General features: G+C 34.0%; 1 protein-coding gene across 4 annotated transcripts in view; it reads right to left on the bottom strand.

Annotated features, from left to right (window-relative positions):
- The window catches only part of Faf1 (Fas associated factor 1), a 459,740-nt gene that overhangs the window by 272,015 nt on the left and 168,095 nt on the right, over window positions 1-19,630 (bottom strand). For all 4 annotated transcript variants that reach the window (XM_063236491.1, XM_063236490.1, XM_063236492.1 and 1 more), the window contains 2 exons: window positions 19,143-19,234; window positions 8,415-8,506 (listed from right to left, as the gene is read on the bottom strand). In XM_063236491.1, the coding sequence (XP_063092561.1) occupies window positions 8,415-8,506; window positions 19,143-19,234 (184 nt within the window). The remainder of the gene's footprint in view (window positions 1-8,414; window positions 8,507-19,142; window positions 19,235-19,630) is intronic.

Genomic DNA, 19,630 nt, shown 5'->3' on the forward strand with positions numbered 1-19,630 from the left:
TATAGGCCATTTAAAAAACTGCCATACAGAAGAACTTTATAGACATTAATCACTAAAAAGCTATCATGAGGAAAACACACTCAAAAAAATCACTGCCAATTAAACCGCAGAGAATTATTTGGTGGGTGATATTAAAGAATTTAAAACACATTTTTTTCTTAATTTGATAATAAAAATACTTATTCAGAGCTGGGAATGTAGCTCAGTGGTACAGCTCTTGCCTGGAAAGCATCATCCCCTGAGTTTGTTTCCCAGGACTGCAAGCAAACAAACTTTGTTCAAAGGAATCCCTTATTGGCAGTCATTCACCTATTCTCAAGTGCTACATCATTTGACACATCCATTTAAAGAACATAGGAGGTGTAAATGGAAATCATACATTTGTTGGCATTGCTATCACTATATATGGTGACTTTAAATTTTTCTAAAAAGTTATTACAGTAAAAGACACATTGCCTTTAAGTCCCCTCTCAAACAACTGTCCCAACACCTTCATCCCATCATTATCATTCTTAACTTTCTACCACACTTTCTTTTGAGACAGGATTTCACTATGCAGTTCAAGCTGACCTCGAACTCACTTTATAGCAAAGGCTGGCCTTGAATTCCCAGAAATCCCCTTGCCTCAACCTTTTACATGTTGGGACTACATGCACCACCACACCTGGTCTTACCACTTTTTGAAAAATTTTCTTTTGTGTCTTTATTAGGTGTGATCAAAAATACAGTGAATATGACTGCCAAGTGCAATCCAATGGAAAATCAGGTTTATCACAACACTATAGTATGTCATCATTTGCCTTATTCATTGAATATAGTACTTTGTGACTTCTTGCTCTTTTATAAAGTCAAAATGACATGAAAGGTAAAGCTGCAGCTATATAACTAAAGACATAGAGGAAAGAGCTAAAACTGCTTCAGGAAGTGTTAAAATTATACCTGTGTTTGACAAGAAAGGTAATGTTCTAAAGGGGATTCATGAGAATGAATCTTTTACTATAATGCATTCTTTTAAATTTAAGTGCCACTAATGTTACAGGCCTAATGCTCATATATGCTATCTTATTTAATCATACTTGCCCTTCTCTATTCTCCCAGGTGGCAGAAATTATCATTTAGCTCATCTAAGAAAAGATGCTAAAGCCTCAATTGACTTTAATCTCTTCTCAATCTTGGTTCATCCAGTCATAAAATGAGACTGGTTCACATAGGTGACTGCTTTTGTTCCATTCAAAGACAATATCCTATAGCATCATTCTTATCCTAAGCTCTGGGATATGACTTAGCTTGTGATGACAGAGTATACCAAAAAATCAAATAGTCAAGCTGACACAAAAGGGTAAAAACATTACTAGGATGCATATTTGTACAGATTGTGAAGTACTGGAAAAACAGATGGATGAGAACCATACAAAAACAGCTTTAGAATGTCCTTCAAATAACTAAATCACACCATAGTTCCTAGTTATCTTTATTTATTTATTCACTTGTTTTAAATAAAGGCAGAAGAGTGGCTAGGACAGGCCAGGATAGAATGAGAGAGGTGGGGATGAAAGCAGTGGGAATGTGAAAAAGAAAAAAGCACACTATATGAAAATATATGAATATCAACATACCTATTGCCCAAAGGATGGCACTTCTCTGCCAAGACAATAGCTAAGAGAACAAACGGATGGTATCAAGAAGCAGAAATAGAGTCAGAGTATCTTGGTTATTCTCTTACTCTACAAAGCTTAATGGGCAGAGTGGAGCAAATAACAAATGTAAAGAGTTGGAAAAAGACTGTAAGGTTACAAGGAAAACTCAGCAAGGTATAGGGGCAGAGGGGCTTTTCCCTTAGTCTTCTGTCTCTTTCACAGGGAGGATAAAATTTCTGTTCCTGCTGATTCTCCCCCAAAGGGGGGAGGTTTAATGAAACCATCTGTAGTATGTTTCACTCATTCTAGATTTTCCCAGAAAAGAAAGGAGGCAATAAGAATTACTCACAAGATCATAAGTACCAGGTTAAGTTTCACAGAAGGTGGAAATGAAACTGGCAACTTCCTTTTCCACTTCCTGGGCCCCAATTCACAATTCTCTTCCATTTTCTTACTTGCTATGGTAGGTATACCCTGGGCAAGTCTGACTTACCTAAGCTATTGCAACTAGGTTGGTGAAGCAACCTGTTGCATCGATCCATCTGATTCTGAAGACTGAGTCATAACTCTTCCTATAGGCCAATAGAGAATATGAGCCCTAAAGTTTAGATCTGGCATAACGGGTGAAAGATCTCAGTTAAAACTAAGCCACAAAATCCTTTGGTCGCTTGTCTGCATATTAAAGCAGTTTTGTTTTTCTGTTTGACTACTGATTTTATGGTAAATCCAATGCTAACCCTAGAAGGAAATAAAGGTGTGTAGAATCATGAATGCTTAAGAGTCTAGAAGCGCCTCTATTTTCAGATAGTATCCGAGGCCCAGAGCAGAGGCGCAACCTTCCTAAAGTCTTAACAGAGACTGTGTAGTACAGCTGGACCCAGAACTCAACAATTTTTATTTACTACTCAACTTCTCCCACAGCATTCACTAAAAAAGCTAACAAGTCTATTCCTGCCTAATTCAGGATTAATGTCACCTGCTTTCTTACCAGTAATTTTCTAAGAAAAGAAAAAGTGCTCTATTTCAATAGTAGTAGTTTACTCAAATATCATAGTAGTCCCAACTAGCAATCAGAATTTACTCCAGCTTGCAAACAGGACAACTAATTCAAAACCACAGTTAACAGCAACTTTCAGAACCAGACACCAACACTATCTGCATATGAAACCATTAAAGAATTAACTGAAACTAAAACCAAGTTCAAAAATATCAAGGTCTAACAGTGAGACTAAATTACTATTTGTAAAAAAGACAACTATAAATAAGAGATACCATATTTTCTGTAATTTGTCATAAAAATGAAGAGAATTTGGCTTTCATTAGTTTCTGAAAACTTTGATCTATGATTGTGATCAGTGTATTTCTCCATAAAATTCCATCTAATTTTGTTGACCTGTACACATAAGTCCATCACTGTCACATCTTCTTGGAAAACTCTCCTTCAATGCTATTTGCCTCACATTCACTTTTGTGTAATATTAATATTCTACACATTACCTTTAGTTAGTATTTGCCTGGGCTATTCAGAACAAATATTTTTCTGTCCATCATTTCTCTGTCATTTCTTTAACATACTTTTTTACAACTTGAAACAGAGCTTTAATTGGAAAGCTTAATGGTTCTCTTCTTTATTATTTCTGCTGTATTTTATTTATTTTGCTATGTTGGCTATGCTCTTTGTTTTCCTGTACTTTTTATTCTATTCCTACCTATTGAATTCCTACCTGAATTTCTCATTCTTTTTTCTAGAATTATTAAGATTATTTATCTTTAGTACTTATTACCTTTAGTTATAAAATTTAGACATGTTTAATTTTTTTTAATGTGAACTAAAGTTAATCAGTATCTCAGGCCTTCTTTAAACAAAAATTGAACAGCCTAAGGCATTCCCATATCCTTTTATTGCCATTCCCCACCACAACCCATTTCATTTGCTCAAGTTTTTCCTATTTGCTGTTTCTTTCTTAATCTTACTTTTTCCCTTCTAGTCTCCACAATGTCTTTATCTTACTGTTTCCCTTCTAGTCCAGTTTTCTAAAAATAACATTAACTTCTATTCTGTATTTCTCATTTATCCCTTAAAATCTACCATAATCTAGTTATCATTTTCATTATGCTACCAAAATTGGCTTTAACAAAGTCATCAATTACCTGCATGCCCAACCCAGTGATCTTTTTGGTAATCATCATCCTAACCAAAATACACCTCAGTATTTTTCACTGTTACTCACTGGAGACAAAATTATAGGCATAAGCACAATTTCTCAGGAAGATATCTTAGTTATAGACATTCAATTTTGGATTACATACAAGATTACTGTAAATTATCTATATATCCATATATATATATATCATAAAAATGGAAAGACTGAGAGTATCAGGAAGAAGGTACAATAAGAGACTGCGAGAATGGAACTCTAGAGAACACCAACATTTAAAGCAAGTATAGAAAAGAAAACTTATAAAAACTAGAGGATAAAGCACCCTTGAGCTTTAGAAGGATCATGTGGAATGAGTAGTACTCAAGGAACCTTTCTGTAAAGGGAAGAATTTTCAAATTCATAAAGGAATAGCTTACAAGCTTCTTGACAGTTTGTCTTTATCTAGCAAATAATTAAATAAACTACTGATAAACTTGAATCCTCCCATTAATATGAAACAAGTAGTATTCTCCCCTAATTTTACTATTAATTATAGTTTAATTTACTGTTGTGTCATAGAAGCTTCAATGTTTCAATTAATGAAATCTGATTAACTTTTTTAAAGGGTTTAAAATGCATTTAAAGTATTATAAAAACTATGATTAAAGAGTTCTTAAATTCTTAAAAAGCTTTAAATTGTTTCCTGAAGAGTATGATTTACTTTAAAATCATTCTGAACTCAATTATGTGTTCATACAGCTATTTTATTGCTCTTGTACCTTTTTCTCCCCAAAAAGAAATTGTAACAGACTCAATTACTAGGCACCCCTTAGTGGCAGGAAAATTAAGGTTTCTGTTTTGGTTTGGGTTTTTTTTAAGACAGGGTCTCACTATGTAGTTTAGGCTAGCTTTGCACTCAGAGGCTTCAAACTTGTGGCAGTTCTCCTGCTTCAGCATCTCGAATGCTGGAATTAAAGGCATGTACCACCGTGCTCAGAAAATTGGTTTCTCGTTGAAGGTACAGTTTTGTATATCTGTAATTTGCAACAAAACTTGAGAAGATGGTTGGTCAGTAGAAAATTTAAGAGTATGTTAGTTTATATCTGTTTTATTATAATGGACTGCAAGTGAATTCACACACTGAAGTTTCATAAATATTCTTTAGAACTAAAATAAGTGAAATAATAAGCAAATGCCCTTCAGAGGATATATGACAATAAATTACAAGATTTTTAAAAACAAACCTCATTTTAGAAGGCAGTCTCTAAAAATAATTTGCCTTTGAGACACAGCTTTGCATATTCTGGCAGTGGTCTGAAAGCTCTAATAGATGGAGCAGTCTTCTGGGTCAGAAGCATTTACTACTGATCTCAATCAATCCACATAAATTTGCTAAGCATTTCAAACTTTTTTTTTTTTTGCATTTCAATCTTCTTAACTATTCTAAACACCTCATTTTTCTTATCTATAAAATAAAAGCATTAAAATAAGCCTGTATCTTTGCAGAGATGTAAGAATCAAGTGAATTTTAAAGGAATTACTATAGTATACATAATTCATTTAAATTATGCTTTCACATGTAATATACTATAGCTTACTGGATTGTGTAGAAATGGAAGTGATGCTTCTCATTTTACTAAAATCTAAAGCCTCAGCCAAGCTCTCAATAGAATCCCGGATTTTTATCATTGGAGTTTGATGTATTTTTGGGGGAGAGATGAATTACAGTCATATTACTTTCTAATTTTATCATAATACATTTTTAAAAGGTGACACACAATGCTAATGCTATTTAGATTCTTTAGAGAAGATCAGTATTTTATATGTTAAGAAAAAAAACAAGATCTAATGTCTGCCATTCCACTGAAGTTGGAATGGTAAAATCTAGCAGAAGTACTCAGCACTGTAATTAAGGGTATTATCCAACTAACTGCCTTCCCTCTTCTAACATTAACTGAACTCATTTCAGAGAAAAATATTTTAAAAATCAATTAAATAAACCAATCACCTAAATAAAATATACTTATTTTTTAAAATTTCAAAATTTCAGTTCTGAGATGAAGAGAGGGAAATAACATATATACAAATTTTCCAATTTTTCTCTATTCATTTTAGAACTGTACTATTCATATGCCAATGCCCAAGAACCAGAATTACATTTTATTTTTTCCTTTGAAGACTGCAAATTAGGTAACAAGTTACAAATAAAGTTTTTAAGAATTCATCAATTATAACAAGATTCTGAAAAACAAACCAATTTGATTCATTATAGAGACTAAAACAAGATTACTTCTGAATTATTTTAGTAATGTGTCACATAACTTTCACTAGGAAATTTTTTTGTACTCCACTAGTTTAAGAATTCAACAGTTATTTTTATTTAGTGAAAACACTAAATAAAATGAAAATCACAAGTTAAAAACAATTATCACCATTAGCTTTTAAGTTTCCACATGGCCTTAAAAAAAATTGTTTCCATTAAAGGCTGAGGACATAGTTTAGTGATAGATTGCTGGCCTGACATGCACAAGGCATTGAGTTCAATTCCTGCATCAGTCAATCAATCAATCAATCAATCAATCAAGTTGTTTCCATGAAATAAGCATTAAAGATGTGTGTTATAAAAAGTAATCTTTATTTTTACAAAAACATATAATAGATAAACATACAACAACAACAACAAAAAACCCTGATATTTTAGTTAGATTTTTAGAAAATGTGTACTAACTTGACTTTTATATCAGGAATCTCCACAGGCCCCACCTCACACTGCATTTTCCGTTTGACCGTTAATTTTTTTCTTTCTTATTGCCCCAACACAAGAAAACAATGTTATTATAATTTGCTAAAAAAAAAAAAAAATCCACAAAGCCAACTAAATGGATTTTTAAGTATTTTTCTTTAAATTCTCATTCTCCTTTAAACCCTGCTACTGCAGCAACTCTGTCTCTACACCTACTCGTCCAGGGACTGAATGACTGGCAAACAGAGATCAGCCACATAGCGATGAAAAACATTTCCATTAGTCCAGGAAGACATTTTAATAAGTCCATTTAATCATACTACTGGAAAGCACTAGATTACAGTGATTTCTCCTGTCTGCTTTTAATTATATTACATGGATTACATATTGTATGACAGTGATTACACTTTGTTAACTAAACTACAAAATAATGTTTTATCTGACTAGATACAGAATCATACCTATGACTGTCTAATGTAATCTCACCTGATGATTATATCAACATTACTATAAACAAAAGGACTACAAGTACTACAAGCCTGTAGCTTTTATTTTTGTAACACTGTACAAATTCCAGGTCCCATTAATATATTATCTAAATATATAAAATAGAGAGCAACATATAAACTCTTTAAAGTCTTAAGACAAAACAAACTAACAGCCTACAAATACAATTACATCAGATTTAATGTTCCTGATTAGGATTTCTACTATGGTAAAAACATACGCAAAAAAATTAAAGTATTTTGACAGGTATCTGGGAGAAGAGCTTAGGAATAAAGTTTAGAAACAAAGTTTAGGGTTATGAATATCTGCTTAAAAATAAAACAAAAACACCAAATTGCATTAAGAGAAAAATGTGTATAAAAACCATGAAAATCAAAAAGTAATTTACACATAGTTCTGAGATAATACTGTATAAAAAGATTACCAAAAATTATCTTATCATTAGCATAATCAGTTACTATAGATCATTTGTTTCATATCAATAATAAACTTAATATACAGTAAATATTAAAATCAGCCAGACATAGTATTCTATGCTGTAAAACAAACTACACAGAAGGCTGAGGCAGGAGGATTGCAAGCTTGAGGCCATCATGGGCAATGTAGAGAAATCCTGTATCAAATATAAAATAAAAAAAAAAATTTTAAGGGTTGAAAGTATAGCTAAGTGTTCCTTGGGTTCAATATCTAGCATGGCAAAATAAAATAAAACCATTCAATTATTCTATAAATATAACTGGTCCCACTGTGACAACTGAAACAAGCAACAAAAATCTTTATTTCAAATAGAGAAAATCTTTTTCCCTCAAATGCTAGGGATTGAACCCAAGCTTTGCACAGGCAAGGCAAGCAAACCCTCTACTACTGAGCCACAACCCAACCAAGAATAAAACTTTTTAATGTTATTTCACAGAGCTTACTGAAAGTTTCCCCAGAGATATGCCTTCTTTAGCAATGAGAACCTGAGGTTCATTACTCTTTATCTTATCTCTATTCTAATCTTTTCCCTCCAATCAAAGGGCCATTTGAGTATTTTTAATATACTAATAGTATTTTGCTAAAGATTGGCTTTAAATTAAGCTGGGCATAGTGGCACAATCCTGTAATCCCAGCACTTGGAAGGCTGAGGCAGGAGGATAGTCATGAGTTAGAAGCCAGTCTAGGCTACGTAAATGAGTTCAAGGCCAGCCTGTAATATATGGTGAGACCCTGTATTTAAAAAAAAAAATTATTCAGCCCAATAGTTTGAAAATTAAAGTACTTAATAGTTGCTGGTAAGTTAAGCCTTTCATGAGATTTTTGTTTGATTTAATTTTTATGTTTACATACAGTTTAAAAGCAACAAACTTTTCAACTCAAGATTCCCAGAAAATGCAAAGACCTTACCCAGCATGACTAGATGATGAAGGTGGTGGCAAATCTGGTGTAAGAACATAAAGACTGTTGTTTTTTGGCAAGTGTAGCGATTTTAAGACCGTCTGAAAAAGGAAAAGAAAACATAAGATTTTTAATAGTTCTAGAAAAACTAGCATATTTGTAGTTTGTGTTTGGGGAGAGATTTATCAGGAATTAAACTCAGGACCTCATGCTTGTCAAGTAGGTACTGAGCCACTGTGCAATACCCCCAGCCCCTAATTAGCAGTTTCATTTTTCATTTTTCAGTAATTTCCTAACTGCATGAGAATTCTCTAAAAACATAAATTGCTGAACCCAAATAACTTTGCTTTACATATATATATTACAAATTAGTACAGATCTGAAGATTAAAATATTATTTCTTTAGCTCAAGAACAGATACAAGCAGACAACACATTTGGGTATCATTAATTTCTTCATTGAAAGTATATTCTTGGAAGTAAAGTAACAGGTACTTCATTCCAGAATATTACAGTAAAATTTAGCAATGCAAGTTTTTAGAAATCATTAGAGCTAAAAAACATCTTAGCAAGCATGGCTAGCCAATTATTTTATTGATGAGCAGCTGCAGCCTGACAGGTTACATAACTTGGATATGGTCTCCTGGAAATTTTATTTTTACTTTATCATTTCTGTTAAAGTTCTGTTTATCATGAGTAAACTACCACTGGGGTTACATCTGATTTTCTATCTTGATAACTACAAACAAATTCACTAAATTTCTTTGCCACAAGACTCTTATACATTGTAAATACTTCCAGAAGTACTTTTTCAGACAGCAATATACATTAGAAAATAGGTTTTACATCATTACATTATGACTGAGGACATATACTTATTCAACTGACTATTTTATCTTTCAATGGTACTAAGTGATTAATCCTACACTGAGCTATATGCACACCCTTTTTTTGGGTAGGGGAACAGGGATTTTCAGGGTCTCCCTAAATCATCCAGGTTAGGCTTGAACTTGGAATCCTCCCACCTCAGCCTCACAGAGTGCTGGGATTATAGGCATGTGTTATCACACCCACCTTCAAGAGGTATTTATTAATTTCTTGGTTTTCTGACACAAGGTCTTCCCACATAGTTCGGCTAGTCTCAAACTTGCAGTGATCTTCTTGCTTTAGCCTGCTTCAGGGCTGGGATTATAAGTGTTCAACACCATACCCAGCTTGAAGCTTACATTTTAGAAGAATAAGCAATGTAAGTAACCTATGTTGTTGAATATTAGTTTTTGTTTGTTCGCTTTCCTTTCATTTTTAAAGAAGGAGCAGGAGAAGGGGATGAGGAATATGAGGTAGGGGAGTTTTGCAACTTCAAAATGAGTGATCAGGATAGATCTCAAAGAATGTGACATTTAAGCAAAGAATTGAAGGGTAGGAAGGAAACAAAGCATGATAATATAGATACAAAGATGATTTCAGGCAAAGGAAAACAGTCAGTAGGAAATGTTTAGCAACAAGAAGGAATCCCATGTAAATAAAGCCAAATAAATACTGGTAGGAGATGGGTCACAAAGGTAACAGCCATGGCAGTGACAGAAAATGTACTGAGGTATTAATGGTTTTTACTTTAACTCTTGACAAAAGCTACTGGAGTAACATGATTGGATTTATGCTTCAAATGGATTGCAATGACAGACAGCACTGTTGAGAGTGGAAGGGAAAGGGGTTGACAGAGGAAGGCATGACACAGCAGGTCAATGAAATATAAATAAAGTTGTGATAGTGTGATGGTTAACAGAAATGGTGTAAAGTAATTGGATTCCGGATTAATTTTGAAGATAGCACTAAATCCATTTCCAGGAAGGAAGGAAGGAGACAGGGAGAAAGAGAGAGAGAGAGAGAGAGAGAGAGAGAGAGAGAGAGAGAGAGACACTACATATGAGAGAAAGATGTCAATAATGATCCTAAAGATTTTAGACTTAATGACTACAAAGATGAAACTGCCATCAACTGATATTAAACTAGAGATTAAAACTTTCATTTTGGAAATGTTAAGTGTGAAATGTTTAATAGACATTCAAGTGGAGAAGATAAGTAAACAGCAGGATACAGAAACCTGCAATTCAAAAAGCAAGTTTAGAAAGGGGATGTAAATAATAGATATAAAATTTTGAGTGCATACAAATGATAACTGAAAGACTTGAAATAGGACAAGATAACCACTGAATTTATTAATGCAGTCAATGGTGATTTTAACAAGAACAGTAGTACATTTCTGCTCCGATTGGGCTCAAAAGAAATGGGAAGGCAGAGATTAGAAATAACAAAACCAACTCTTTAGAAGTTCTGTTATATAAGAGTCTATAGAAATGGAATCATCCCTAGAAGCAGGTAGAGAATCTAGATTTTTTTCTCTCAAAGAAATGGCACTGTATTTGAATGCTATCAGTAAATTGTTAAGTAAAGAAAATAATGATATAGGACAGAAGAGAATTAGTGTGTCCCTGAATAGGGCAGAGGAAACACAGAGTATCATCTAAAGCAAAGTGAAAGTCTGATTTCAGGAGCCTGAATAGCACACACAAAAAAGGGGAATATGTGGGTAAGATAAAAGCAAGTAACAAAGAGAGATTTGGGAGTTTGTGGAAATTCTTTTGTGATTACCTCTGTGAATGAAACCATACAGGAAAGAACAAAGCCGTCAGTTAGCAAATGGAGAAGTGGGATTTTGAAAATCTGAGGAAAGAATAACTATTTAGGAGAATACAGATAAACCAGAAAGATACACTATACTGCCTCATAAGAGTAAGAGGTTCTCAGAAGATCATGGTCATACATTTAAAGTTATACCAATCAGCACGATTTTGTTTATCTCACAATATTCTGTTATAAGGCACAGAACAGACAAGAGATTTGGATTTAATCCAGTTCTGGATTTAATGCAGGAAGTTGAAATTATACACAGGATAATGATTACAGTAACTAGTGATGAAATTTAACCTACTAGAGACAGGAAGGATGTCATAAAGGTAATTATAATGTTTGGAGCCAAAATACTAAAAGAAATAACTCAAAAAGATAAAAGGTTAACAAAGAAAGAAAATGGGGAATTTGGATCAAGTTGAAAGTTATTATAATTATTAATAAATGATAAGATTATAGGTCTGATCTTGGAAGGGAGTTACTGAAGTAACTAACAGGTTGAAATATTGGAAGACTTACTTACAAAGATATTAAAATTATTAAGAAACAGATCAACTGCAAGCCAGGAAATATAAGTAATTAGGAAATGAATAACTAACTTTAGTAAGTGATGTAATATTTTGACATTAAGCTTAAAACTGAAAGAATTCTAGAGAGGAAGGATGAATACAGACCTAGAATTAGAAACGAGGAACAGTGAGGATATGTATTTTACCACTTATTCCAGTGACACAAGGGCTACTGGGAAATAAATAAACTAACACTAAGAAAGGTACCAAGAAACAATGTCCTTAAGAAGACAGATTTCAGTTGGTAAAGTAAGGGCAAAAAGTTGATGATAGAATTTTGCTAAGGATGAATTACTTCAACAGGAAAAAGGTTTAAGGCACTGTACACAAAAGAGTAAAAAGACAGGAATGGGATGTACAGAGACCATAATGATTGAATGAGTGGAGACCTAGAAATCTTAAACTACTTGGACTGATTGGCACAAACATGGAGTAAAGGTGTAATGAAATTAATTCTGATTGAATGAAAGCAAATAACGGAAGACTAAAGGTGTTAGAAAGGAAAGAACAGATGTTTAGAATCTTTCTTAATTCTGCAGATGGAGGCAAGGACTACTAGAGAACAGTGATGTTACTCAAGGAGGGAACATGAGGAACTTGCTACTTTTGACCCCTCTATGTAAGACCACATCCTACCAAGTATACAGTCTTACTTCAAGGGCACTGAATCCAGCTCTGAACTCATATGTTACTTGTATGTTAAATAAAAAGAAATACCATTTAAAACTTACAGTACAGTCCAATATTTTATATTCTACTCTATTTTTCTTTCTCCTTTATTTAAAATACTGGTTGTAAACAGACAAGTCAACTTCAGAATTTACTAAGGGATCATGGCCCATGGTTTGAAAACACATGGTATCGGGTAATTACCTATATTTCACAATCTACCAAGAAATCCTTCGTTCTTGAAATTTTTTGCCAAATACTCAATGTCCTTTGGAAAGTGAAGAATTATCTCTACAGGGTTAGCATACAAACAAAACACACACATATACATATACATATACATATACATATACATATACATATACATATACGAAAGTTATTTATTCTTTACTTTGTGGATTATGGATAAATGCTTACTCAGTCTTAGTACTTGATCAGGACATGACTGTCCTACTATACCTATTCTGCTTTATCTGTTATATCTATTGTTAGACTTGTTTTATTAATTTTCCAAAGATTTTAAATTTATCCCACTAAACCACACTGGCATGATTAAAGAAAACAAACACTTGATCAAGGACATTTATTCATACATCCATTCCATAAAAATTTATCTTATGCCTTTTATGCAAGGCATTGGACATATGACGAAAGCAATAGACATGTTATCTCTGTTTATAAAGTTGTGATGAAGAATGCTGAGATAGGAGCCAAAATAGGTACTGAGGTCTCCTAAAAAAAAGGTTAACATTAAGCAGAGACTTAAAGGATTAAAAAGAGACACCAAAGTGAAGAATTGGAGATAATACATTCTAGGTAGGACTTCCAGGAGAACATGGTGGACAGATAGCAGCAGCTTCGGAGGCTCTCTGAAAATCCGCACTTAAAATCCAGGAATGGTGTCGGGCGAGAAGTCCTCAGCAAGGGGAGATATATTTTGCCGACCCAGGAATGAACTAAACTAAGAGAAACCAACTGGAAACGCAATCCCATGATATAACAGTAACAGATAAGGTCTCAGAGTGGAAGCTGGAGCCCATGCCACTGGAAGCCGCGATTGGAATTTCCTACCGCCGCTGTTGTGTCCCAATCCACACAGCAAGGCGAGAGGCGCGAAAGTTCTGAGAGTGGGAAGCGGTGAATGGAGTTGAGAGCGGGAAGCGGTGAATGGAGTTGAGAGTGGGACTGGCCGGGAGCTCTGCAACGACCTGCGGTGAGTGAGCGGATCGGGAACCCTTCCATAGAGTAGGAGGCTTCAGCAAAGGACATACTGGGAACAGGCAGACTAGCCAGAACAGGATGCTGCAGTGACTTCAGTCACATATTCCCCTCTCAAGCGGGATTGGTGGGGAGTGCCTGGCCTGGGTGAGGCCGCTGACTAAGACCCAGTAAGCTAGCCCAAACCAGGTCCAAGTGCCTGGAGGTGCACCCTAGCAGTGAAGTCTTTGGTAGGTTGAGCTAGAGGGGTAAGCCTAGCAGAGGCTGCCCAGGTGTGTGTCTCCCTCATACACTGCAGTGGGTGGGAACACCTACCTGGCGCAATTGAAACAAACTGTAACCAACAAAGAAAGAAACTGAGCCACTTATAGATGCTTGTATAGCAGGAACAAAAAATATGGGAAGAGGGAGCAACAAGAAAGGTCCTCGGCCCCCAATCCTGAGAAATATGCTATAGCAGACATGGAACCAATACACATAAAGCAGTATCTCCAGCGCCTCATAGACGAGTTTAGGAATGAAGTTGTTAATGACCTGAAGCAAGACATAAGTAGAATAGTTAGACAAATGCTAAGCACTGCCCAAGAAAAAACAGATGATGGAATGGAAGAACAGAAAAAAAAGGGGGAGAATTGTTTGATGGAAAAAACAGAGAAAACATAGAATACATGAAGCAGGTTCAAAGAGATTACCAGGAAACCAAAAACTCTATCGAAAACTGACCTAACAGCTTGAAAGAAACTAAGGATAGATTATCTGAACTGGTGGGCAGATTTGTAATATGGGCACATGAAATGAAAAACTTCTTAAAAATAACAAAAAAAACCCAGCAACAATACAAAGGCTAGCAGATGGTAAGAGGATCTATAACTTAAGAATTAAGAATATAAGAGAAGAAGTGGGGACACAAACAAATGGACTACAAAAGCTATTCACAGAAATAATACAAGAGAATTTCCCTAATTTAGCAAAAGGTAAAGATACTCAGATATATGAGGCATACAGGACCCCAGCCACCTACAACCCAAACAGAGCTACACCCAGGCATATAATAATCAAAATTCCAGAAATCCAATATAAGAGCAGAATATTAAAAGCCATCAGAGACAAGAAACAGATCACTTACAGTGGAACACCGATCAAAATTACAGCAGACTTCTCGGCACAAACCATCAAATCACGAAGAGCGTGCGGGGAAATAATTCGACCTTCGAAAGATAATAACCTCCAGCCAAGATTGATATATCATGCACAACTGTCCCTGGAAATTGATGGAAAAACAAGGTGCTTCCAGGATAAAGAGGAACTAGGGGAATTTTCAACCACCAATTCAACTCTACAGAGAATACTGCAGGACATTCTAAAAAAAGAAAATTACCAAAAATCCAGAAACAGTGGCAGAGAGGCCACAATGAATGGAGCAGAAAGCAAAAGGAAGAAGACAAACTGATAACAAACAACAGAAAAAGAGCTCAACGGAAATGAGGCAGAGAAGATTGGATGGTAGAAACAGCTATTTTGGAGAAAACAAGACATCATAATAGCTAGTGCTGATTTAGTATCATCTTGTTTTGAAGTCCCATCAAACTTGTATTCTTCTATCTCCATCCGTCTTAAAAGGTTGTATCTTATTGGATTTTATTATATATGATAATATAAGCAAAAACTTTTATAGACAAGGAGATTATACAGAAACCATTATTCATGTTAATTGGTTCTAAATACCCTGTAATAATGTCATTCTCTTGAATGGTTTTATAGTGTCTTGATATTTTTGGTGCTACAGTATACGAAGTTATACTCAAAGATTTCAAGAAAAGAGACACTATGGTAACTAATTTTATATCAAGATATCTTGTAGTAAAACACTACTTTGCTTAAATGGTTATGTTTTGACCTGTGCTATTCTGTTGTTATGCCCTCTTTTATCTCAATCCCCCTTTTTTTTAAAATTATTTACTTCTTTATTTTTATTTAATTAAGGGAAAAATAAATAAAAAAATAACAGGATACATTATAGTAACTACTTTGATTTCCTACTAACTTGATTTGAAATCCTGTAATGCCCTCACCATCTTGTTTTGACTGATTTTCTCCTATTCTGCTTTGCTTGTTGGTACCAAATTCAAAAGTACAGGCCACAACTGTGAAGACAATAAGATTTATTACGACGCCCATTCTGGTTGACTATTATCTTCTTTTAAAGTCCTATAATGTCTCCAATGCTTTGGTTTTATTCTTTACTGTTTTGTTCAATTTTATTATACCTGGCAATTCTTCTTAAAATAGCAAGAGGCAGTATGGTAACCATTGTTGATCACCTTGTATTTTGTTTTTACATTATCTATTATGTCCATCCTTTTGATTTGACTGACTCAGTTCCGATACGTCGCATTTGGTTTTACTCTCTTCAGAAAAAGTAGTAAGAACTGTGGGAGTAATAAAACCCAAAATGTGTAATTCTCATTGTACAAATGAAAAGAAAAGAAAGTGTTCTAAAGGTTATAGCTGCATATATGTTTAGATGTATAAGATAGATAACCATATTACTGAGCTTTTTTGGATCATTCAACAAAACTGTTTGCAATCTCACTGTTTGAAAGTCCTCTTTATATGCTTTAATTTTGTAACTTGAACAACTATTTCTAAGATGAGAATATGTAATCTATTAACTAGTGATTTCTTACTGTTTATTTTTTAAATTGTGTATTACTTGTACCCTTTTTCTTTTTCTTTTTCTCCTATATATTTTCTAGGTAGTTAAGTAGTATCTGTCAGAATAAAGATGTAAAGAGCTTCAGTCGATTGAAAGATTTTTAAACAAGATACACTATGGAGGGTAAAAAGATTCAAAATCAAATTGTGGACGTAAAAAAAAGAGTGAATAATATAACCCTTTTAAACTATGATGAGTAGTATAAATTTTATTTAAAATGCAATTAAAACCCACCTTTTTAAGAATAGTGCAATATAATTCAATGTATATTTTGCAAAGCTAGTTCTGACTCTCTGTAGAGAATGCACTAGAAGAATCCATGAAAGAAAGCTGAGAAAACAGTAATGAAGTCATCATATTGATTCAGGCAAGATGGATCAATGGCCTACAGTAGGGAATTGCAATAAAAATACATATTGAAAAGTACATATTGAAAAGATACAAAATGTATCTCAATATGTACTGAAAAGTACATATTGAGATACATTTTGGAAATAGAATCTGTAGGGCTTACAAAGAATTGGGTGTAATAAGAAATAGGATTATGACATCACTTTTTGATTTAGTAGTAGATACTACTGCATGCTAACATTTATTGGAGAAGACTGGTAGAAAAATAGCAGAGAAAGGAAAACCAACAGTTCCACTTAAAGCATGTCAAATTTGAGATGACAAGATATACAAGTACAAAAGTTAATTACTAATTTCGATATGTGAATTAAGAAAAACGAGATAGATAAACAGATTTGGGAGAAATTAGAATATTAACAACAGGAATAGGAGAAATCACCTAGGGAATAGAAATAAGTAAGTGAAAACATTATTTGTAAGAAAGATTATGTTTAAATATTGGAATATAGTGCTTAAAGAACACATTCAAAATGATAGCCCTAGCGAGGCACAGTGGCATGTGTTTATAATACAAGATAGTTGGGAGGCTGAGGTAGTAGGCAGGAGGATCACACGTCAGAGGCTAGCCTGGGCAACAAAGCAAGAGTACATTTCAAACATAAGAAAACATTGACTTGCTCTTCATAAATGACTGACAATGCCATGGAAGGCAGTTTCACACCTATAGGTTTCATAATAAAAGAATGAATAAATAAAATACCTATTTAAATTATTTCATTTTGAGGCTTTATTTCTATTAAGGTTATTGATAATACTTAGTCTCTGTCTTTCTGTCTCTGTCTCTGTCTGTCTGTCTCTCTCTCTCTGTATCTTTTGTTTTGTTTTGTTTTGTTTTCTAACACAGGGCCTCACTATGTAGTTCAGACTGGACTTGAACTCCTGGTGATCCTCTTGCCTCAGCCTCTTGAGTGCTGGGATTACAAGTGTAGGGCACCATACCCAGGCTAGAACTTCTCTTTTTTAAGCGCACGTATGAATCACAACACCAATAAACTGCAGGATGTTCAGTGACACAACATTTGTTCACCATGCTCAAGGCCCTGGATTTGATCCCCAGCACCACAAAAATAAAACACAACACCAACTATGCAGCACCAAAGGTTAGCATACTATGTAACATGGGACAAGCCCAGCCTGTTACTTGTTTTTATACGGTCTGTGAATTAAGAATCATTAATGCATTTTTAAATGGTTGAGAGAGGGAAAAAAAATCACAAATAATGTTTCTTTCCTGTATCTACAGAAAAAGTCATATTGGAACACGATTATGCTTTATCTTACTTTTTTTTTTTTTGAAACGGGGTCTCACTATGCAGCTCAGGCTGGCCTTGAGCTCACTTTGCAGCCCAGGCTGGTCTCGAACTCACAACGATCCTCCCACCTCAGCCTCCCAAGTGCTGGGATTACAGGTGTGAGCCACCATGCCCAGCTAGTTATGCTTTATCTTTCATATATTGTATATGGCTGTTTCTACTCTTCCACAGTAGAACTGAGTAGCTGCAGCAGACACTGTATGACCCATAAATCCTAAAATACTTATTTCCAGGCTTTATACAGTTTTCTAACCATAATATAGCACATCATTAACTTGTATCTAAACTTAACAAATATCTCACGTACCTGAAATTCCAGGAAATAGCTTACAAAACACTCAGAAAATTTCCATTTATCAAAAGAACTCACATATAAGTATGATTTATAAGTATGTCTACCAGGAACCATTCACAAAGAACTGAACCAAAAATTTAATATTATGTTTATGCACAGTGGTAGAAATACTGAATAAAAGTGAGAAATGACTCGGTAACCATTTCCACCTCACACATATAAACTTTAGTTAATCCATTTCTATCCCTCCTTTCCCACTATCTCTGTTTTTTTTTTTAAAAAAAAAAAAAGTGTGTGAAGTATTTTATACCTGATATTGCTAGTAGGTCCCTAAAAGTAACCACTCCCGAAACACTGTAACACTCTGCAAATTTTTAAAAATATAATTTATTCTACATACCTACCACTATCCAGGTAAACAAATATTCTTACCATTTGAATTTTCCAAGATTTAAGTTTTCTATTATTACCTCTATTCATCCTGGGCATAAATGTATGCATTATATGATTTTTTTCAGGTCAATATAAAATTATTCAGTAGATAATTATTACAGGGAACTCACTAATACTCAAGAAGATTAAGAAAAAGCCAAATGCTCTCAAAAGAGTGCCAGATATCTATAAAGTAGTTAGAAATAGGAAAAATATAAAATACAGTGTTTCTACTTAATTCATTTAAAACTATTATTGGTTTAGCATGAAAATACTTTAGCTTGAGAAACACTGTAGGCAAACTAAAGTACTATTACCACAAATATTTCTAACAAAATTAACATTAGTTAAAAACAATTTTTATACCATTTACTCAACTATATAACTTAGTTTTCCTTTATTTCTAGGCAATTAAGAAACTCACACTGTCTTCCACATCTCCAGTCTTCCAGCCTTTTAACAGCATTTTAGACACGGGTATGTGAAGTTCATTTTCTAGAATCTGTTTAATTTCTCCTGTATAAATAAGAACAAGCCACATATTAACAAAATAATGTAGTCAACATGTGTCCATATTAGCACTAACATTAATATCTGGCATACAGTGTACTGTCACTGACAGTTATCTGTGGAACAATTAATCAGTAAGTCAAACCTTACATTTCCTTGATAAAACATGCTGCCCCTTTGAAGAACTCAGGTGTCAACATTAATTATAATACAAGACTCCATAATTAATTAGTTATTTTTTCTTAAAGTAAGGAGATGGCCCAGTAATGGAAATTGAACACAGTTAGGGAAGTACTCTACCACTGTAAGGGAAGAACACAGGGAAGTACTCTACCACTATTAGGGAAATACTCTACCAGTACAATATCTGAAACCCTGAAGTATAACTTTTTAAAAAGAAAC

This window comes from Cavia porcellus, unplaced genomic scaffold, assembly GCF_034190915.1.
Source record: "Cavia porcellus strain 051 isolate PalLab524CR breed Dunkin Hartley unplaced genomic scaffold, mCavPor4.1 scaffold_25, whole genome shotgun sequence".
Lineage (NCBI taxonomy): Eukaryota > Metazoa > Chordata > Mammalia > Rodentia > Caviidae > Cavia > Cavia porcellus.